At 49.0% G+C, this 23053-nt stretch overlaps 2 protein-coding genes across 2 annotated transcripts in view; both read right to left on the bottom strand.

The window, feature by feature from the left end:
- LDLR (low density lipoprotein receptor) overlaps positions 1–23053 on the bottom strand; it is a 33181-nt gene that overhangs the window by 3106 nt on the left and 7022 nt on the right. The window contains exons 2-15 of the mRNA XM_054561992.1: positions 20062–20184; positions 19121–19243; positions 16290–16673; positions 14250–14372; positions 12143–12265; positions 10607–10726; positions 9988–10113; positions 7752–7923; positions 7443–7667; positions 5611–5729; positions 5144–5283; positions 3871–4012; positions 3610–3762; positions 323–397 (exon numbers count right to left, since the gene is read on the bottom strand). Coding sequence (XP_054417967.1) covers positions 323–397; positions 3610–3762; positions 3871–4012; positions 5144–5283; positions 5611–5729; positions 7443–7667; positions 7752–7923; positions 9988–10113; positions 10607–10726; positions 12143–12265; positions 14250–14372; positions 16290–16673; positions 19121–19243; positions 20062–20184 — 2148 coding nt within the window. The remainder of the gene's footprint in view (positions 1–322; positions 398–3609; positions 3763–3870; positions 4013–5143; positions 5284–5610; positions 5730–7442; positions 7668–7751; positions 7924–9987; positions 10114–10606; positions 10727–12142; positions 12266–14249; positions 14373–16289; positions 16674–19120; positions 19244–20061; positions 20185–23053) is intronic.
- LOC129061364 (DNA-directed RNA polymerase II subunit RPB11-a-like) lies at positions 17357–18552 on the bottom strand. The gene has a single exon (XM_054561993.1). It carries the CDS (start codon positions 18322–18324, stop codon positions 17923–17925), a length of 402 nt encoding a protein of 133 aa, XP_054417968.1. The 5' UTR covers positions 18325–18552; the 3' UTR covers positions 17357–17922.

Below are 23053 nucleotides of genomic sequence, written 5' to 3'. Positions count from 1 at the left end.
AGGTGTCCTTCCCTGCAGCACCCATCACTGCGCAGGCAGCCGGAGCCTGGCCCCATCTCCCCCCTGACACGTCAGCTGTCTCCTTTCGTTCACTGTCAGCTCCCAGGGGGCAGGGTGTTTATTTCTTTTACAGCTGTGTCCCCAGTGCCCAGAAGCAGGCGTGGTACACGATTGACACTCAACTAGATTTGTTAAATGAATGAAGCTAGAAAGGGGAGTGCAATGATGAATAGGACACACGGCCAGGACGCCCCATTCCTGGGAGATAAGGTGGCTAAGGAGGGAGGTCAGGGAACTGAGGGCGGGCCGACCAGTGGCTTACCGATGGGGAGGACAATGTACAGCGCGCCCACGCTCCTGGGCCTCTCCTGGCTCCCTTCGTTAGGAGTGTCCGGGGCTGCACGGGAGAAGGGAGAAATGGCGGCTCAGATCCTCAGGGCCATGGAAGCACAGCAGGTGTGTGATGACTCACACCCAAAGGAAAACACCTGCCGCCTCTCATTGCCCTTAAAAGTTCAGAGGAACTTGGAGCACCTCCCAGGTTTGAGGCGCACATTGCTGGCTTGCGCCAGGAACTTATTCATTAGCAATCGGAACTGTGGGACTCAGTGTGGTATTAAGACTGGTACTTCAGCTCAGCATCGAGAGGCACTGGAGAAAGGACCATCAGTCTCCAAGGTGAGAGCCTGCAGTTACATTTACAATGGTCACTGGTGAAATTTTGCAGCCTGGCTCTGCACTGGATGGCAACGAGCCTATTCTGGATGAGGTTCACCAGTTCCAAAGCACGGGTTGGATCGCATCGAACTCCATGGTCCTGTGTCAACTTCCCCCAGTTAATAAAATATATTGGGGTGCAGGAAGACACCTCATTACATAACCACTAATCACACAAATGCACCTGAGCCAAACAACAAAAGGGCTCCATTCAAATGAACATTTAAAGGTCTCTAAACAGGCAAACAGGCCCTGGCTGGGGTGGCTCAGTGGATTGAATGCCAGCCTGTGAACCAAAGGGCCGCTGGTTCGATTCCCAGTCAGGGCACATGCCTGTGTTGACTGCCAGCTCCCCAGTGTGGGGCGTGTGAAAAGCAACCACACATTGATGTTTCTCTCCCGCTCTTTCTCTCTTTCCCTCTGTCTGAAAATAAATAAATAAAATCTTTAAAAAAAAAAAAGAGGCAAATGGGCTAGGAGGACTAAGCCACATCCATGAGCCATGATTATCATCATGAATTATATTCAAATCCACCAAGGTTTTAATTCTCCCAGCTGTTGCACATGTGCATATGAAATATATACCCAATATTACATTTGTGCATATTTAAGAAACCTTGTAACAACAATGATTTAGGGCAGCAGCAGAATTTTGGAGGAGTTTTTCCCTTAAAAGGGCTCCTTTGCCAAATTCCAGAGCCCAGGATAGGCCTGTCTGTGAAAGCGGTTTTTCAAACAGTGCCCCGCTACCCCCATCCCAAGCGTGAAGGGTTCCAGGCGTCCCATAAGCACAGCAGTTCCTGTTTTAATCTCGATTATGGTTGAACAAAGGCTTCAGCTACTCTGAGGGGGAAAAAAATGTCTGAAACGTGCTGATGTGACATTTTTTTTCTGGCCAGAAAAGTCAGTCCGTGAGATCCATTTCCAAGCTGCTCAAAAATTAAGTCGGGTGCCCTCTGGTGGACAAAGAATGAATGGTGAATCTTTGGTCAATTCACTGAGAGCCCAGCTCTGACCACTCCAAGGAGGTCATGACCTTGAGGCCAGGTTAGGGTGAAGAGAATGAGTCACCGGCCTCAGGCACAAAACTTAAAGGCTCCCCTCAAAAACTCAGTAATTCAGTAGTGCTTTAAAACATTTAAAAATAAAAATTAATTCCAGCACCCTATGATGAACAAAATATCCAGATTTTTAGCAAAACTGGGCCTAACACTACACTCAAATGGTTCTGCCTTACTAGGACCCTGGTTCTGATTGAACTTCATTTACCAGAACAGGTGGTTGGCCCCACAGGCTATAGTTTGGCAATTTGATTTTTTAAAAATATCAGATTAGCCCTGACCAGTGTGGCTCTGTTCGCTGGGCAACGTCCCAGAAAGCAAGGGGTTGCTGGTTCGATTCCTAGTCAGGGCACATCCCTGGGTTGTGGGTTCTGTCCCTCATTGGGGTGAGTGTGGGGACAGCTGATCAATATTTCTCTCACACATCAATGTTTCTCTCCCTTCCTCTCTCTCTCCCTTCCCGTCTCTCTAAAAATGAATAAATAAACTCTTTAATACAATAAAATAAAAATACCAGATTAAAATATTATTTGAGTCCTGGGATTCTTGGTGCCCTCTCAGATGTCATCCGGAGGAGCGCCTCACCTGCTTCACCCTCTCCCTGGCCTGCCTGGGCACACAGGCCCTGAAAGCTGGGCAGCGAATGGGCCTGGACAACATTTCACACGCCTGGGCCCCTGCACCTGGCGGACTCTGGGCTCACCAGCACCGTGTGCTCAGGCTCTCCACACGAGTTAGCCCCTGCAACCCCCACTAATACCCGGGGGGGGGGGTGGGCACTGTTACTCGCCTCACTTTATAGGTAGGGAAACTGAGGCTTCAGAGATATACCGCCATGTTAGAGTCAGCCAAAACTAACTCCACTTTCCAGCTCTTCATGAAGATGCTCTGACCTCTGAAGAAGCCCATGTAGATGCTCATCGGGATGAGTCGGGGGCCAGGGTGGTCCCAGCCTTTACCTCGGTAAAGCACCTTGGTAAATGCGAGAGGCAACTGATCAATGTTTCCCTTGCACATTGATGTTTCTCTCCCTCTCACCCTCACTTCCCCTCTCTCTAAAAATAGATAACTAAGATTTTTTTTTTTTTTAAAGGGAGAGAAGGAGAAAGAGAGATTTCCCCCCTCCTCAAAGTAACACAATCTATGGTCTTTGGAGGAAAATTAAAGTATGTTAAGCTGATAGGTAAATTTTCTCACTAACATGCATGAAGAGACATACCAAAAGACACAAGAAAAACGTTAATATTTGGAATAAAATCAGCCCTGGTTGGTGTGTTTCAGTGGACGGAGTGCTGGTCTGCGAACCAAAGGGTCGTCGGTTCTATTCCCAGTCAGGGCACATGCCTGGGTTGCTAACCAGGTCCCCAGTAGGGGGCGCACAAGAGGCAACCACACACTGATGTTTCTCTCCCTCTTTTCCTCTGTCCCTCCCCTTCTCTAAAAATAAATAAAATCTTAAGAAGAAAAAGAATAAGAAAAAGAAAAACATTTTTAAAAATCAATTATCTTAGCAACATTAAAAACAAAAAAGAAAAGGGCCATTCCTCACTTAACATCTCCGTCTAAAATCAGTCACCTCCCAAGGGAGCCAGGACAGAGTGGACTAGACGGCAAAGGTCAACTGAGTCTATCTAAGTGCCCAGCAGTGTTGATATGCCCAACATTCCTGAAAGGCAGACTATGGTTGTCCCAGCTGGTGAGTCCCTATAACAGCCTCCTGGGGCCTCGCTCTCCCATTTGACAGAGAAACAGAGAGAGGCCCAGGAAGGGCCGCGGGGTTGAGCATCAGCGTGGGAAGCAAGACACGTGCCGAGCGGGCAGGCGCCCCCACCTGTGAGGCAGCTCCTCCTGTCCGTGGCCAGCAGCATGCCGTCCGGGCAGGTGCAGGTGAACCTGGGTGAGTGGAGATTGATCTGGGGGGCTGGAAGACACAGGAACTGGCAGCCACCGTTGGGGAGGGTAGTCTTCTCACACCAATTCACCCCTGAGGAGGAAAAGGCGGGGAGCCAGGGTAAGAACGAGGTCAGAAAATTCTAGAAAATTCCAGGGCTCTGTCAGTAGAGTGGGTGAGGGGCAGCCACCCTATCTTTACCTCTTGGCTGTGTGAGGTTGTGGAAAAGGACAATGTCCTCCGGGGACAACAGGTTTTCTGCCATCAAATTAATGTCAGACCCCGTGAGGCGGTTGGCACTGAAAATGGCTTCATTGATGATATCCGTCCAAAATACTTTATCCTACATGGACATTAAGGAAGACGACAGAGCCCATTAACTACTGGGGTGGGACAGACCACTGTCCTCCCAACCCCTGAATCTCTGGGGCTCTCTGGAAAGAAGCAGCTGTAGGTAGTAGCATCATTTCTTCTTTCTTAAAAACTTTTTCATTGTGGTACATTACGCATAACATAACATGTACCATCTTAATCATTTGTGCCCAGTTCCGTGGCATGAAGGACATTCACATTGTTGTGCAGCCGGGGCCGCCATCCATCTTTAGAACTTGTTCTCGTTCCCGACCTGAAACTCTGCCCCCGTTAAACACTAACTCCCCATCCTCCCCCCGCGGCCCCTCGCACCCACCTTCCGTGCTGTCTATGAAGGGGGCCTGAATGGCATGGACGTTCACTCACTGGTGACAGAGAACATCCAGGGACCTCATGTAAGTAGAATCAGACAGAGTTGGCCAATTTGTGCCTGGCTTTTTTCACTCAGCTGAATGTCCTCACGTTCACTCATGTAGCACGTGTCAGAATCTCCTTCCTTGTTAAGGGTGACTAATACCCCACTGTGCGGATACAGCGCGCTGTGCATGTGAAGGGTATACAGTACCCTTCATCCCTGATGGACACCCAGGTTGCTTTCACCTCTTGGCTACTGTGAACCAGGCTGCTTGAACATGGGTGAGCCAATATAATGCCATTCCTTTAGAGCAGAATTCCCCCACTGGGGTGCTCTCTGGAGCCGGATAACCTGCATGGGAGCCCCCTCTGGCACGCTGTTTAGCAGCATCCCTGGCCATCACCGACTAGATGCCACTAGTAACCACCCCCCAACAAAATGTAACAATTAAAAAGTCTCCAGACATGTCCACATGTCCCCTGGATGACAAGATGGCCTCCGCGTGAGAACTGCTGCTTTAGGCCTTTCAAGACTATTTTGGCAAGAACAAAACAGAAGTAACTCCAGGTCTAAGACCTCTTCAGTCATAAGCAGTTTTCTCAGTCTTGGCTTGGACGAACTGGGCAACATTTGTTGACCTGTCTGTGTGAGCGCTCATGCCTCAGGTCGGAGTGGCGCTCAGTAAAAGCGCTCGGCTGCGAATCCCCTCGGGCCCCAAAGCAGCAAGCCTGTGCTCCCAGCCCTCACCTCAAAGATGGCCAGGGAGAAGGGGTGCGCCAGCTTTTTCTTGTCCTCCAGAATGGTTTTCCGGTTTCCCCCATTGACATCGATGCTGGAGATGGAGTGGAGCTTGGAGTCAACCCAATAGAGGCGGCCGCTGGAAAGATCTAAGACCCACAGACAGACAAGGAGAGGCCACATGCTGATGCTGGAGGGGCCTTTGGGCATGACACTGCTGCAGAAAGCAGTCCCCAAAGGACCCAGCAGACACGTGCCCAGAAAAGCGGCTCTGGCCACACATCCCCCATGTGTGAGCTGGAACCAAATGCTGCAAGAAGTGGGGTGGGGTGGGGCGAGGGCTTGGTGGCGAACTCAGTTTCAGGTTATAAAAACCTCAGGGAGCTGCATGGTTGTGTTTAGGGGTGGGCTGGCCACTCTCTCTCTCTCCTCTAGACTATGCTCTACCCTCAGGGACCACAGTCCCTCAAACATACCCAGGGTGATGCCATTGGGCCACTGGATGTTCTCTGTCACCAGTGAGTGAATGTCCATGCCATTCAGGCCCCCCTTGTTGATCTTGGCAGGAGTCCCCCAGTCTGTCCAGTACATGAAGCTGGAGAGAGAGCAGTGAGGACAAAGATGCATCTGTCAGTGGGGGCGGCTCCCAGCCATTGCTGAAGAGTAGCTTCCACCTGGAGCGGCCAGGCCAGGCCTCTGGAACAGTCTCCAGGGAGACCCCGACCTGGTTCTGTCTGCTCCCCAACCTTATAAGACCTGGCAGGATTTTAGAACCTTCAAGAACAAAGGGAGCCCTGGCTGGTGTTCCCGGTCAGGGCACAGCCTGGGGTGCAGGCCAGGTCCCCAGACACCCATGTTTCTCTCCCTTTCTCCCTGCCTTCCCCTCTCTCTGAAAATTAAAGAAAACCTTAAAAAAACAAACAAACAAAAAAAAAAACCAAGGGAGGTTTTTTTGTTTTAGAGAGAGAGATAAACATCATTTTGTTGTTCCACTTACTTATGCATTCGTTGGTTGGTTCTTGTATGTTCTGACCGGGCATTGAACTCACAATTTTGCTGTAGCAGGATGATGCCCTAACAACTGAGCTACTAGCCAGGGCCAACAAAGGGAGGTTTTGATTCCAGTGTCAGGACTGGAGCCCAGGAATCTGCACCCTAACACTACTTTAAGAGTCTTATCATTTTTTTGCAAATTTTTTAAAAAGATTTTATTTACTTTTAGAGAGAGGGAAAGGGAGGGAGAAAGAGAGGGACATTGGTGTGCGAGAGATACATCGATTGGTTACTTCTCACACACCCCCACCTGGGACCTGGCTCACAGCCCAGGCTGTGCCCTGACTGGAAATTGAACTGGTGACCTTTTGGTTCATAGGCTGGCACTCAATCCACTGAGCCACACCAGCCAGGGCATTTTTGTTGTTGTTGTTGCAATTTTTAAATTTAAATTTTATTTTATTTTTTTGCTTTTCAAATATATATATAATCTCAGAGATATTGAAGGTTTGGTTCCAGACCACCACACTAAGGCAGTGCTACTTCGTAAGTGGTAGAAGACAAAAGGGTGATAAAATTCTAAATGCTCATGTGCTGAACAGCAGTTAAATAAATCGAGGCCCATCTGGGGGACCCGGGCCTGGTTGGCCCCCCTTCCCCACAGGGTCGGTGCCGCCTGAGTCACGCTCACAGCCAAGCGCTCCCTTTTCCAGTCACAGCTGCCCGCCCCCGGGCTGCCCCTCTGGAATTGCGAGATTCCACACGTGACATGCTGTGGCGGCAGATGTGGCCGGACAGGCACACACGGGGCCACGTTTTCCTCCAGGAGACCTGTCCCTGCGGGCCCTGGAGTTGCTGAATCAGCCGCAAGCTCCCCCAGACACCTGCCTGGGGCCTCCACACGGTGGTGGTGGCGGCCTTCACTCCCAGCCACGTCCTCAAGAAACCTGTCCGTCAATAAACTTGGGACACGTGCATTTTTGCTGTCCTCCCATCCTATCCTGGCACAAAAGACTAAATCCAAATTTTATTTTCTAATTTCTAGTAAATATTAACTTCTAATACCAATTTAAATCAGTGTTTTAATTTCTGACTTTGGACTCAACTCCACAGGGCAGGACTTTTCAGGGTCTGCTTCCCTCTCAGGTGACACGGCAGACATCAGAGGGACGGACCCTCATGGCCCCGAAGGGCCCCATGCCAGCCCGCCCCCACCCCACTCGGCCTAGCGTACTTCGGGCAAAGCCTTCCCCCCTACACGAGTCCTCACTGGTTCTTCACTCTCTCTGTGCCCCTCAGCCGCGGGGACACCCACCCATGCACGGGATCCACCACAATGGCCCTCGGCTTGGAGCCTTCCTCCTTGAAGAGGGTCTTTCTCTTCACGCCCTTGGTGTCGGCCACAGAGACAGTGCCCAGCATGGAGTCGGTCCAGTATATGTTGCTGTGGATCCAGTCCACCGCCAGCCCATCAGGGGCCTGGAGATCCTCGCCGATGATGGTGCTGTAGGAGAAGCTGTGCGCTCTGTCGATCTGGGTGCTGGGGGCAGAAGGCGGAGGCGAGGGGGTGGGTGCCAGGGCCGTTGTTTCGCGCAGGGTTGGGCTGGCTCGGGCTGAGGCTCACCTGAAGATCTTCCTTAGGGACAAGTCAGACCAGTAGACTCTGTTGCTGGCCACTTCCATATCCAGGGCGACCACGTTCTTCAGGTTCGGGATGAGGCTGGTGTACTCGCTGCGGTCCAGCGTCATCTTCCTCACCTCGTGGCGGTTGGTGAAAAAGAGGTAGGCGATGCTGCCTGTGGAGCCGCGAAGGGCACTCAGGGGAGCGGAAAGGAGCCCTGACCCGTCTTTCACCCCGTGGGGTCTGGCTGAACCGGAGGAGACACCCAGGATGTCGGGGCGGGGGGCCTCCCTGGTGTGCCGAGCGCGCGGTTCCGACGCTCTGACTCCGGGACCTCGCGGCTCTCGGAGGGCCGGCCGCTCCCAGGCCTGGCCGGTTCCTAGGTTTAGTCACCCCCTCGCCCAAATGCAGACTAAGCAGCCCACATTCGCCACCTCCCTCGCCCCCTCGCACTCCAGGCCACTATACCCTCGCCCTGGTCACCCTGAGGTCAGGAACCAGACAACCAGGGACAGTCCCTACACCCCAGAGCCCACTGAATTTACTCAGACCAGCAAATCCTAAGCCTGTTTTCCTTGCCTCACCTGCTTCTTCCCAAGAAAACCACAACAAAGGCTCTTGCCCACCTTTCCCCCGCAAGCCCCCTGCTTCCCGACAGATCTCGGGGCTGCCCTGCAGAGCCCTGCGTGGTGGGAGGTGTCCCCTCCCCTTGGGATCTGTGAGCAGCAAACTGTTCTTTCAATGGCAGCTGACTCCTGGTCTGTAGGCTGCACCATAGGTACATAATAATAAAAAAAGCTACGTTTGAAAACACCCGGGCCCCAGCATTTTACACTTTAGAACAGAAAGATGAAGAAACGGTAACAACCAATGTGTACGGAGTGATTCCTCAGAGCGAGGAAGTCTTTTTAGTGCTCTTCCTACTGAGTTTTCCCTCATTGATCCTCACACTCCTACAAGGCAGGTGCTGTGGTCAACCCCTTTTACCGATAAAGGGACCGTGTCTCAGAGAGGGAAGATGACTTGCCCAAGGTCACACAGCTGGTGAGTGACAGAGCCAGGATTTGAACCCGGGTCTCTCGGACTCTGAGGGCTGTGCTGTAACCACAACACCAATATGCACAAACTGACCACTTCTACCACTGACCGCACTCAGGATACCCCTCCCGGTGACACGGGGAAGGCATCTGTACAGATACCGACCCCTACAGGTTGGAAAGAAAGTCTAATCTCAAATCCTGGAGGATTTTGGGAATTCAGCCCCCAGTTTTCTCCAGAACCAGGGTGCGCATGGGGATGTGGCAGAGGAAGGGCAGGAGGCTGTCTAAGGGGATGACAACAAGGAAGAAGGAATTAAAACCTAAGAGACTCTTGGAGACACAGAAGAGGTTCTAAAATATTTCTGCAAAATTGACCCTTGCTGTATTCACACTGCAAGAGCAGAGTGTGATGCAAAACACAGAATGTCTGGGCGACCTTCAGGGAGACAAATCTGCCAGGATGACGCCTCCAAAAACACGGGATCCCTTGATTTAGGTGATTCTTAGAATTAGCACACATCTGCAGGTCTAACCTAAACTTCACCCTGGCTGGTGTGGCTCAGTGGATTGAGTGCCAGCCTGTGAACCCAAGGGTCGCCAGTTCAATTCCCAGTCAGGGCACATGCCTGGGTTGCGGGCCAGGTCCCCAGTAGGGGGCACGCGAGAGGCAACCACACATTGCTGTGTCTCTCCCCCTCTCTCCTTCTCTTCCCCTCTAAAAATAAATCAAATCTCAAAAAAAACCAAACAAACCAAAACTTCAGATAGGCAAAAACCCCTCAGCTACTTTGTTTCACTATGGGCCATTATTCTTTGGTGTCTTTTAAATGCATTTGCTTTTTTTTTGGGGGGGGGGGGGGGGGGGCGCAAGTGCCTTTAGCTAATAAGAGGAGTTGTAGGAGGAGTGGGCTGTTTGGGGCCATGGTTTCCACCTCCTGCCTCCTAAAGTTCCTGGCAGGGTCTGGCGGTTGCAAATCATCCTCTGGAGGGTTGACCTGGGTCTGCTGAGAAGCCGGACACACGAGGGCAGCCTTCCAGCAACCTCGATTCCTAACCGCCCTGCTCCTGTACCTGCCAGAGGCCTTGGGAGCGCTGTCCCCAGGTCATTTTAGTCTGCAAAGTCCAGATGGTGAAATTCCCCACGGGGTTGCTTTCGGAGTGGCCAGGCCAGTCCCCTCGCACCGCCCCCGCACACTCACCCACAGCTTTGCAGGTCTTGGTGGCGGGCTCCAGCTGGAAGCCCTCCTCACACCCGCACTTGTAGCTGCCCTCGAGGTTCACACAGAGCTGGCTGCAGGCGTCGGGGTCCTGGCACTCGTCGATATCTAGAAGTCAAGAGAGAGAAAGAGGTGTAGCGTGTCTTCCCCCCAGGTAGACTGACAGGCTCCAACCCAATGCTGTGCCTCACGATGACAAACGGGGGGCAGCCCTTCCCTCTGGGGGAGATCTCGGGGGGTTGGCATCTCAGTGACTATGAGGTTCACACGGAAAATCGGGGAAACAGCTAAGACTCGCCCCCAACAATGAGGTCAACCTCACCACGCACGCACCTCTGGGGCAAGGCCAACAGAACAGAGTTGCGTCAGCCAGGATTTCTTTTTTAATTATTAACTCCAAAATGCAAGAACCAAGCGCTCCTCGTGGGCTAAGCCTGTGCTAGACATTCTGTGACCGTGGCATCTCGTTAAAGCCTCCTAACAGCCTTGTGAGTGGGGATGGCCCACGTAACAGAGGGGGAAACCAAGGCACAGAGGGTCTGGCTGCCTTGTCAGAGGGAGGGGCTGGGGAGGCCCGGAGCCCACGCTGCCTGGGAGTCACCTTCGCATCTTAGCTGGTCCACCAGCCGGAAGCCCTTAGGACACAAGCACTCGTAGCCAATCTTGAGGTCGTTGCAGACGTGGGAGCAGCCACCCTTGTTGTCCAAGCACTCATTGGCCCCTGCGCCGGGTGGGGACACAGACCGGTCATGCTCAGGCCTCCAGGCAACCCTTCCCAGCCACCATCTCTAGCTTTATCACAATCACCATAGTGAGTGTGAGGCCAGTGAAGTACCACCGCCCCTAAGAGGACTTAAAATAGCCATTGTCACGCGCTACGCCATAGATGAACGTGGAAGACATTATGCTGAGTGAAATAAGCCAGACACAAAGGATAAATACTATATGATGATCCCACCTATGTGAGGTCCCTAGAGGAGTCAAATTCATAGGGACAAAGAATGTGGCTGCCAGGGGTTGTGCGCCGGCAAGTTAGTGTTAAACAGGAGCAGGTAGTGATAGTTGCACAACAATGTGACTGTACTTAAGGGTACTGAACTGTACACTTAAAAATGGTTAAGATGATAAATCCTGTTGTTTTATTCAACCACAATTTAAAAAATTTTTAAATTAAAACAGCTGGCCCTGGCTGGTATGGCTCAGAGAGCTGAGTGCTGGCCTGCACATGGAGAGGTTGCTAGTTCAATTCCTGGTCAGGGCACGTGCCTGGGCTGCGGGACAGGTCCCCGAATGTGGCAGCATGCAAGAGGAAACTGATCAATGTTCCTCTCCCTCTCTTTCTCCTTCCCTTCTCCTTTCTCTAAAAAATAAAATCTAAATGAAAAAAATATGCATATAAACTGAAAACTGCCAAAGTTACCCACATATGTTAACTCATTTAATCCTCCCAACAACCCTGAAGGTAGCTGGGGAAACTGAGGCAGGGCCAAGGTGAATGACTCGCCCAAGATCATACCGCTGGACTTGAGCCCAGGGCGTTTGGCTCCAGAATCCACGCTGTGGCTCTCCACACCAGGCGTAGGCCAGAGCCAGCCTACTGCCTGCTCTTCAGCAGCCCAACAGCTAAGAATGGTTTTTAGTTTTTAAATAGTTAAAAATAAAAATAAGGATCAAAAGAAATATATTTCACACCACATACGAGCTTTATAACATGCACATTTCAGCACTCGTAATCAAGTGTTCTTGGAGCACAGCCACACACATCCGTGTGCGTGCATGTGCATTCATATGGCGGCTTTCCTGCTGCATTGGCTGCAACAGAGACCATATGCCCAGGGAAGTCCAAATATTTACACAGCTATGAGTCACAGAGCATTGCCGAAACCCTACAAGCATCGCATCTGTCACTCCCCAGCAGCCCGAGGATGTGTGAGCAGCTACAGCCCCATCCTGCAGATGTGAAAACAGGCCTGGGAGCAAAGCCACTCGCCCCTGAGACCGCCTCATCTGTCTGGCCCCAGAGCCAAAGCGCTTGGGAGCATGGGCGGGCTGGAGCCACGCGCCCCACAGCACCACGTCTGGGTCTCACTTCCAGCTCCCCGCGAGCTCCGAGAGCTGCCCGCGCCCCCGGGCTCACCGCACTCCTTGAGGGGCTCATCCGACCAGTCCTGGCAGTCCCGGACCGAGTTGCATACTTTGTCCAGGGTGATGCATTCGCCACTGTGGCACTTGAACTTGTTGGGGCCCTCGCACAGCGTCACTGCGAGAGCCAAAGAAGAGGGTCAGGGTCTTCTGAGCGGCACGCTCCTGTTTAGTACTTTTTAAGAATATGATAACTTATGCAAGCTATATAATCTTGTATTCACCAATGAAACATAACAATTATTGAACATCTGTGAATGCAGTTTAAGACTTAGAATGTCACCAAGAGCGCGGGTGGGAAAACTATGAACCGTGGCAAACCCATCCACTGCCTGTTTATTTAAACATTCAAATATTTAAGTATTAAAGGTTTTATTGGCATGCAGCGCAGCCCATTCATTTACACACTGTCTGTGGCTATTTTCTAAGTAATAGCAGAGCTGAGTAGATGCAACAGAGACTGCGGCCCCTGAGTTGGAAATATTTACTGTCTGGCTTTAGATGGTGACGGTCTGCAGACCTGTGCCCGAGAGTGTCAGACGCCCTCATCCGTCCCTTTCTGCTGCCCTCAGCTGCACCCTGGAGGTTGATCCTGAACTTCAGGTTTCCCATTCCCTTATTTTTTCGTTAATAGTTCTATCACATACATATGAATGAATATATGATTGAATTTTGTTTAGTTCTGAGTCTTGTAAAATAAATATATTCAGTAATCTCCTTCAACTTGCTTCTTGCCCTCAGTCCTGAAGTTATGAAGTTCACCTGAGCTACTGCTGAGGGCTGTGGCCTCATTTTCTGAGCTGTATCACTGATATTCCACTGTGTGACTACGTCGTCATTTTAATGTTATCCTCATACACCCATGTTCATAGAAGCATTATTCACAATAGCCAAGGATGGAAGCAACCCAAGTGTCCATCAGCTGATAAGCGGATAAACACAACGTGGCCCATCCCTACAGTGGAATATTACCCAGCCTTAAAAAGGAAGGAAATTCTGATAGATGCCGCAAAGTGGATGAATCTGGAGGGCATTAATAAGTCAGTCACGAAAGGACAAATACTATATGATTTCACTTCTACCCGAGGGAAGTCAAATTCACAGAGACAGAAAACAGAATGGTGGGTGTCAAGGGCTGGGAGAGGGGACTTAGTGTTTATTAAGGGCAGAGTTTCAGTTTGGGAAGATAAAGTTCTGGAGACGGATGGTGGGGACGGCTGCACAACAGTGTCAATGTGCAGAATGCCACCAAACTGGGCACTTACACATGGTTAAGCCCAGGCTGGTGTGGCTCAGTGGATTGAGCATCGGCCTGAGAACCAAAAGGTTTCCGGTTAGATTTCTGGTTTGAGCACATGTCTGGGTTAAGAGCCCAGTCCCCAGCTAGGGGTGTGCGAGAGGCAACCTAATCACGTTTCTTTCACACATCGATACTTCTCTCCCTCTTTCTCTCTCTCTAAAAATAAATAAATAAAATCTTTTAAAAAGTGGTTAAGATGGTAAATTTGATGTTGTGCGTATTTTACCACAATTAAAAAAAAAAAGATAGTTCTTTACCGGAATTTAACTTTTTGTTCACTAAATTGTTTCAGTCTCAAAATGCCTTAATGAAAATTTAAAAAGAATTATCCTCATGTTATGTGCGTGTTACCACAATTAAAATGTTTTAAATTAATTGTCTTGTGGATGAACACCCAGGCTGCTTCCAGCGTTTTGCTGTTAGCACAGTGCTGCTCTGCACGTTCCGGAGCCTGGTTCCTAGTGCGTGGGTGCGAGTTTCTCCTGGCGTCACTCCCAGGAGCGGAATTGCTGTGTCCTAAATTCAGGAATGTCTTTTACGCGGAATTGTATTGTGCGTATAACTCTGAGCTTAAAGCTATGAGCTTCACACAATTTGACCTCACTAAATCTCACAGTCCTCAGGTAGGTGCTTTCGTTATGCACACTTTTTCAGATCAGAGGGGTCAAGTAACTTGCCCAAGGACACACAGCGGGTGTGGGACTGCCCTGGGAGCCTCTGTCCCTGTCTGGGATCCATGCTGCTTGTACCCCTGTACCCCCCCCCCCCCCACGGCCGAGGGCTCTCAAGGCACAGAGCTCACCGTTGCTGCAGCCAAGCTCATCACTCCTGTCCTTGCAGTCATACTGCCTGTCACACTGCTGGCTGCCGTGGATGCAGGTCCCATCTGAGCACTGGAACTCGTCAGGCCGGCATGTGACCACAGCTGGCAAACACAGAACAAGTGTTGATTTTTCTCAGGAGAGGCGAAGACGAAAGAACCCTCACCTTTGAAGAAACAATTTTCTGACAGCCTAACAGAAGTCAGCTATCCTGGGCCTCGGGAACAGCATGGAGATGAAGGAGGTTTAGACGCACACACAAAAAACCACCCCCAGCCTCCTCCACCAGCAGAAGACAGCAGCTCATCCATTGCATCTGCTTCTTGGAGCAGGAAAGAGGGGAAACAGGTGGCCTTCCTCCCCCCATCGGGAAAACTCCCCAGGTACTGTCTTGGTATTCTCAAACGGAACCCAATGTAGATTTTAAAAGATGTTCTTTCTTTTACGGCAATAAGCACTTTTTTTCCTTAGTGGAGAAGAATTATGGAATATTATTACTAAAGTAGCAAAGCAAAGTTCGGAAAATTGGAAAGGAGAGGAAAGTGCCCGGAATCCAAGTGTTCCACCACAACCATTAAGGTATTTCCTAGACTTCTCTCCAGTTCTGCCTCATATGCATTTTCAGATCACACGATTCATTTAAAAACTACAGACCCAACAAGCCCTTCTCAGCAGAAAAACGATCCCAGTCTAGACAGAGGCAGGCCGAGTGAATCATGGTAACTCAGATCAGTACCACCGAGTCGATGCAAGCCGTTCAAATGACTAAGACCTCAAACATGGAAAATGTGAATGACACGAGGCCGTGTGATAAAAGGGATTACAACTCAGGACACACATGGTGACAGAATAGGGAGCTGCTGGCTGTGGTCCAGACCTTGACCTCACACAGGATTTGCTTTATGCTAAGCCGTTAAGCTCTATGTTTATGATGTACACACCTTCCTGTGGGCTCCATTTCACAATAAAAATGTACGCAATTTAAAAATTTGACATCAGGATGTCAGCGAGAAGAGACATTAAATCTGTGAGCAAAATGATCACCTTTCCACTTTAAAAAAATATATGCACATCTGTGGAGCTCTGTATGTTCAAGTGGGTACTTGCTCTGATGTGACATACTATGTAAAAAGGGAAAGACCCTATTTTTAAACCATATGTATATCTATGCATTAAAAAAAGTAACAGTCAGCCCTGACCCGTGTGGTCCAGTTGGTTGGAAGTCATTCTCCAAAGCAAAGGGTCTTCAGTTGGGTTCCCGGTGAGGGCACACACCTGGGTTGTGCGTTCTGTACCCTTGGGAGAGGCAATTGATCAATGTTTCTCTCCCTCCCTTCCCCTCTCTCTAAAAACAAATAAGTAAAATCTTTTTTAAAAAGAAGAAAATGCCTTCTGGATTCACAGTGGTTCTACACCGCTGACCTCGACTTACAGGCTTGAGGGTTTAAGGCGCACTGGCTTAGGCGGGCCGCCTCTGCCCGCACGGCAGGCAACGGCAGGAGCTGCCAACCACATGCAGCGATTTAACATTTGGTTAATTCAAATGAAATAATAATACAAAGCTTTGGAAAAGAAACAACAAGAACAGAAATAATCATCAAATGAAATAAAAGTCTGTTCTTCAGCTGCACTGCACACACTGGCCCGTGGCTGCCACGCTGGGCAGCGCAGACGCAGGAGGATCCTCCACCGCCGCAGAAGGTTCTACGGGCGGCATCGGACTCGAATCCGGGCCTGCGGCGGCCCCGCCGTCACCCCACTCTACAGGGCAGGACGCCACCGAGCGGTGAGGGTGAGCCCTTGGCTGAGGGCCACGCAGCCCCGCGTCACCAGCCGGGCCTGGAGCCCAGGGCTCTTTCGGAACCGAAATAATTCTGGAGCTGTGGCTTACTCTCCTCTCAAAAAAGTAATGAGCTGAACAGGCCAGTGATTTGAAATCGTTTCACCACCTAGAGGCACCACCAGCCCCACACGTGGGGGAGCACGGGGCCGGGGGAGGGGGCAGCCCCCCGCGCCCTTACTGCAGTTGGCCTCGTCGGACTTGTCCTTGCAGTCGGCGCTGCCGTCGCAGTGCCAGCTGGAGTGGATGCATTCCCCGCTGCGGCAGTGGAACTGGAGGCGCGCGCAGGGGCTGGGCACAAGCTGGGCCCACGTGTTGCGGCCCCCGCAGCGCTGCGGCCACTCGTCGGAGCCGTCATCGCAGTCGGGGTCGCCGTCGCAGGCCCACAGCTCGGGGATGCAGGTGGAGCTGTTGCACTGGAAGCTGACGGGGCCGCAGGTGGGCGCGGGGCAGGCTGCCTCGTCGGAGCCGTCCAGACAGTCTCTGTCGAAGTCGCAGACGAACTCTGAGGCGATGCACTTCCCGTCGTGGCAGCGGAACTCCTCCTCCGAACAGGTCTTGGGGACTGTGGGGACCGATGGGAAAACCGGGTCACGGGGAGCCCCTGTCCCTCAAAACCAGCCCATTCCACAGATGGGGACGCTGAGAGGAGGGGGAGCGGCCAGGGAACCTCAGCTCCACCCTGGGACCCCCTGTGCCTCAGAGCAGTGTTATGAGGACTGCTGCGTAAGCTCTCAGGTTGGGCCGGCACTAAGGAGGCACTAATTAAGGGTTTGTTGTTACTATTATTATTATTATTAAAAGACACCCCCCCACACCCAAAAAAGATAATTGTGTGAGTTGATGGAAGTGTTAAGTAACCCAACTGTGGTAATCCTTTCACAATATAATCATCTCTTAGTGTCCTGGGGGCAGGGTGAGTTGGTTCCACATACCAAAACCCAAGAAGGCTTAATAGAGTCCCTTATATATTTGTATTTGTGAAACACCTATATTTGCATATAACCTATATTGTATATAGGCCACAGTAGGTTATGCCTAATGTGTCATTTCATTTGGGTAAATTCAGGATAGTTCTCAGCATGCAGCAAATTCAAGTTTTGCTTTTTGGAACATTCTGGAATTTCTTCCAATATTTTCAATCTGCAGTTGGTTGAATCCACAGAGGTGAAACCTGCTATCACAGAGGGCCAAATGTGTATCAAACATCACGTCGTACTATTTAAACTTTCACAATGATTTTGTCATTGTTTGTTTTAATCGGTGAATATTTTTCTTGAACTCTCCATTATACAGTGGAAGCCAGGGAACATTGTTTGTGGGCCTCATCTAGGGCTGTTACACTGAGCAAGACAGGCTGACCTGGCAGCGAAAGCTTCCATGGCAGAGACTCACGGAGGTGCACAGGTGTCTGGTCCCCTTCTGCTCAAGACTGCCTCCCAGGAAGCCCCCCAGATTCCCAGGTGCTGGTCCGGAACAGGTTTGTTTCTGCCACCCTCTCAGATAGAAATCTGGATGTCTGGGCCCATCCACCCTGAAATGTGGCCCCAGTGTGTGGCTTGAGACAGGTAATCCACCGCCCCTAAGTCCGACAACCTGCTTGCCGCGAGCTCGGCTTCAGCTCACATCAGGTCTTTTCCTGCTACACTTTATTAGGAAGACAAAACAGAATCTGTGTATGAGTCATATCAGTGTCAGGGGATGAGGGGCTCTCCAGGGAGGCCCACGTCTGGGAGAAGCCGCTCTCCTCCACTTGATGCCCGGAGGGGGGCCTGGTGCAAGGTAGGAACTGGCCAAATAAGACTCCTTCCAGCCTACTGTTCACTTCCTTCTTGCTTTTCTTTGATGGCCGCCTGGAATCGCTCTTCCCACAGGATGAGCTTGCTGATGAGGTCTATGATGCGCCTGGTGAAGGCCCCCTGGGGGCTGTAGTCTGGTGTGGTCTGCACACAGATAATTTTGTGCTGCAAGAGGTAGGGGACTTTGTGGCCAGCAAACAGCACTGGTGGGCCCAACAACAGCTGTGATTTAATAACGTTTCCTAGTGTATGGCTGTCTTTGTTGATGGTGAACAAACAGGCATCGGGTACCTTTGTGTCCTTGTTAATGGTGATCTTCTCGCTTTGGAACAGGGAGAATGATTTGACGGTGGGAGGGGCGTTTATCATCCTAGAGCTACAGCCACCTCCAAACCCTACCCTCACACAACGATACATGTCAATGATGTCTCAGTGAAACTGGAGGAAAAAAAGAGTGCCTGGAAAAGACCCCCTAACCATTTTACTTCAAAATATTCTCTAAGAAGTTGTTTCATCAAATGACCACCTATGACAGTTATATGTCTATTTCTAAGGTGAATGTAAGTAAACCCATTTTGTTATTTTTTTAAAAATCTCTTAAGGGTTTTTATATTTTGTGAACTTAAAGATTTCATGTCATCTTAGTTACTTAATTTTTTTCCATTTTGTTTTTGTTAGCCTTCCACCATTTAAAAATTAAAAACTACACTATTTTAAAAAAAAGCCAATAATAATAATAATAATAATACCTAAAATCAAAGAGCCAAGACAGACACCCAGCTCCAAAGTGAACTCTTCTCCAGGACTCTTGGCCTTGTGTCTTTGTAGAAGCCTCAGCTTGGTGAAGCTTTCCCCCCCTTAGTGGCTAGTCGGATGAGCGAGTCTTGGTGGGTGAGTACTACTGTGTGCTTAGCCTCCTGGGGTGGCTGACGGTGGTCACAGTGGCTCACTGACCGAAGGGTGTGCCACGTGGCGGACATTCAGCAAGAACAACTTCACTGAGTGTGCTAAGAGGGGCACATCACCACCTGCTGCGATGCCGTCTAGTCAAGGTGGGTTTCAATGGGCGAGAGGGGGCTTAGTACAAATCCCCAGGAGGTGGGGCAGCAGACCCACACTTTCAGGTAGGGCTGCGAGGGAACAAATTCTGCTAGCGGCCCAGAACCCAGGTAAGCCACATTCACGGCCACCCTGGCACGCGGGCCACACTTACGACAGTCTTGCTCATCCGAGCCGTTCTCGCAGTCCAGCTGGCCGTCACATCTCCAGAACTGAGGGATGCAGCGGTTGATAGGACCCCCACAGCTGAAGTCCTCGGACTTGCAGGTGGCAGACACTGGGAGAAACAGGATTGAGTTTTAACTCAAAGGGAAGGCCAATCTGCCTCATCGGTCTCAGCTGTGCAAGGAAGAATCTGGAGTTTTCAGAAATCCCACCTTTCTGGATCAAAATTTAATGGAGCTTGTTAAAAATTAGATGCTAGGTTTTGTAATGAGCTAAAGGTGGTTGTTGTACAACATTGTGAATGTATTAATGCTACTCTCAACTAGTCATTTTAAAATGGTTAATTTTGTGTTGTGTGAATTGCACCTCAATTGAAAAACAAAAAAAAATAGCCCTGGCTGGTGTGGCTTAGTGGACTGAGCGCTGGCCTGTGAACCAAAAGGTCACTGGTTTGATTCCCAGTCAGGGCACATGCCTGGGTTGCGGGCCAGGTCCCCAGTTGGGGGTGTGTGAGAGGCAGCTGATGTCTCTCTCTCTCACATCGATGTTTCTCTCCCTCCCATCCCCTCTCACTGAGAATAAATAAAATCTTTAAAAACACAAGCAAACAAACAAAAAACTGATCGGTGTGGCTAGTTGTTTGGGCCTTGTCCCGCAAACCAAAAGGTCACTGCTGGTCAGGGCACATACCTGGGTTGCAGGCCAGGTCCCTGGGTGGGGACATAGGATAAGCAACTGATGTTTCTCTCCCTCTTTCTCCCTCCCCTCCCCTCTCTCTAGGGCTGTTCAAGGGAAGTTTTAGTAATATCTTTGCTCCCCATCTTCCAATCCATTGTTGACTATATCAACCTAATGTCCAAAATCCACCTCATTTGTTTCCTGCAATCATCAGAAAGGGTTGGATGCGTGTCACACCCAAAGGAGACTCACTGCACGTCTCCTGGGACTCATCAGAGCCATCATCGCACTCGGGACTCCCGTCGCAAACCCACTTGTAGGATATGCATTTCCCATCTTTGCACTGGAACTCGTTTCTTTCACATTTGTTTTCCACTAAGAGAGAAGGAAAGGGGAAGAAAGTTTCAATGCCAAGGTTAGAAGCTGACCACACAACCTATACCCCTACGGTAACAGTGCGGTTCCCAGGAAATGAAACATGCACAACAACTTAAGTTTCATGAGCCAAAAGTACAGCGGAGAGTGCAAAACACATCTAAAAGTGAGACTTGTCAACAATGTAAGGCTTTGACATAATGGTTGTTGAGTTTAAAATATGAATCCATTGGGATCTGGGGACAAAATATTAGAGAAGTTTCATGCACATCAGTAAAGGAAATTATTTAGCATATTATCAACCTGCAGCGGAAACAGTACTGATGAAAACTGACACTGCCAAAGCATTAAAACTGGAGGAGCTTTCTCCAGTAAGTAGAATGGAAATAGAAAAGTTATGATAAATTATTAATGTGGAAGTCAGAGAGCCTCTAGAGCCCCAGCATTAAAGATAATCAAACATCTGAATGTAAAGTCAAAGAAATGGAACAGAAACAGTAGGCTTAAATGTGATAGGAGAAAACTTTTCCTAGAAAAAAAGAGACTCAGATTTTTAGATAAAAATGAAGACGAAGTAATGCATTCTCACTCCCGGGAGTATGCAGTGCCTTTCCCTTCCCCCACTTCTTCCCCACACAGGTACACATCTAATAAACTCTAAGGGGCCTCATGAGACTTGCAACCAGGGGAGCAGCGGGCAGTGGTAGCTCATCCCAGGCTAACCCCTTAAACCTGCCTCCCAGGCCTCCTTTTCTCTCACTTCCCAGTGAGCTGAGGCAGCCCAGCCTAGGCTCGCCTGTTGCTTCTTCTATACTAAGCCCTTCTTTATGTCAGCATCCCTGGCTTTTCATAAACACACTCTCAAAATTTTAAAAAAAGAATCAGATGAAGTAAGTGTTTGGAGTTTTTGGGAAATATCCTTAAATACATGATTTTATTCAATTTGTTTAAGTTCTCACCCAAGGACATTTTTTTAAATTGCTTTTAGAGAGAGAGGAAGAGAGAGAGAGAACATTGATGTGAGGAAAACATTGATTGGTTCCCTTTCATTCGTGCCTAGACCGAGGGTTGGACCTGAAACCCTTGGTTACAGGACAATGTTCTAACCAACTGAGCCACACTAGCCAGGGCTAAATATGTGATTTTTGCACCTTGGAAAAGAGATCAAAATTATATTGACTAAATTTCATTTTGGATATTATGCTATAATTTAAAAGGTATTGAGCTCTGGATGGTGTGGCTCAGTGGACTGAGCGCCAGACTGTGAACCAAAGGGTTGCTGGTTTGATTCCCACTCAGGACACATGCCTGGGTTGTGGACCAGGTCCCCAGTAGGAAGGGGGCTTGTGAGAGGCAACCACACATTGATGTTCCCCTCCCTCTCTTTCTCCATCCCTTCCTCTCTCTAAATAAATATTTAAAAAAATAAAATATATTGAGCCCTAACAGGTTCATCTGTTTGGGTGCAAAGCAAAAGGTCTCTAGTTCAATTCTGGTCGGGGCACATGCCTGGGTTTTGGGTTTGGTCCCCCACTGGGGTACATACGAGAGGCAACCAATTGATGTTTCTCTCTCTCATTGCTGTTTCTTAACCTCCCTTTGTCCCTCCCTTCCTCTCTCTCTCTAAAAATAAATAAATAAAATCTTTAAAAAATAAATAAAATATATTGATATGTATAAACTGGAATGAAAGCCAACTTTTCTTAGTTGGCAACTCTGATAATAATCTTTTAAGCTTGAAGTATAAACTTTGATTTCCTATATAAACTAAAACAATGAGGGCAATAAAAATTCTGATCTGAGCCCTGACTGGTTTCGCTCAGTGGATTGAATGCCAGCCTGCAAACCAAAGGGTCGCTGATTCGGTTCCTAGTCAGGGCACATGCCTGGGCTGTGGGCTAGGTCCCTAGCGGGGGCCGAGCAAGAGGCAACCACCCATTGATGTTTCTCTCCCTCCCCCTCTCTAAAAATAAATAAATAAAATCTTTAAAAAAAAAATTCTGATCTTATCTCAGCATGCTTTATATGGAATAAATAAGGAAATAAGATAAAACCACTAAAAGCAGTTGGCAAAATTTTCCTTATGAATCGGATGTTCTGTAGGCAAATAATGTGTAAAATAGAAGCTTTTATATATAGCTATATCACTTATATGTTTTATTATCCTTGTAAGAGGATTAAGAAGGCTTTTCATTTCATCAATTGATTTTTAAATTACAAAAAAATATTTATTGATTTTTAGAGAGAGAAGAAGGCAGGCGAGGGGGTGGGGAGAGAAAGAAACATTGATTTGTTTTTCCACTTACTAAGGCATTCATTGGTTGATTCTTATATGTGGCCAGACCGGGAATCAAACCCACAATCTTGGCATATCAGGACAACACTCAAACCAACTGGATATTCTCTTTAAACACCCACCAGTTTGAAAACCACCTTCCTGGAGAATGGGACACTGTTTGCTATACTTTATTACTCTCCTCCGGCTTACCTCAGGAAATTGTTGCACTGCCCAGAGTATATTATCTTTACACATGAGGCAGACAGGCTTTTTCTAGAGCCATAAGATGCCAAGAAAAGGTAAGATGGGTTATAATTTTTCTATGACCTGATTCCAGCTGCCAAGGAATGTTCTGCATTTTTAGGGCTTTTGGAGGACCTTGCAAAAAAGATCGTCTTTCACTCTCCTGGAGTCTGTGGAGCACAATTAAACATTTGGGTTGCTTTTTCTTGCAAAAGTTAATTTATCTTATTTTTTTCAATCCTTACCCAAGGATATGCTGTTATTGATTTTATTTATTTAGTTTAATATTTTATTTATTTATTTTTAGAGAGAGGGGAAAGGAGGGAGGGAAACATCAAAGTGAGAGAA

This window comes from Pteronotus mesoamericanus, unplaced genomic scaffold (assembly GCF_021234165.1).
Source record: "Pteronotus mesoamericanus isolate MK-2021 breed Mesoamerican mustached bat unplaced genomic scaffold, CSHL_Meso_final scaffold_636, whole genome shotgun sequence".
Lineage (NCBI taxonomy): Eukaryota > Metazoa > Chordata > Mammalia > Chiroptera > Mormoopidae > Pteronotus > Pteronotus mesoamericanus.
The sequence above is the reverse complement of the archived record's forward strand: the minus strand, read 5'-3'. Positions and strand labels throughout refer to the sequence as shown.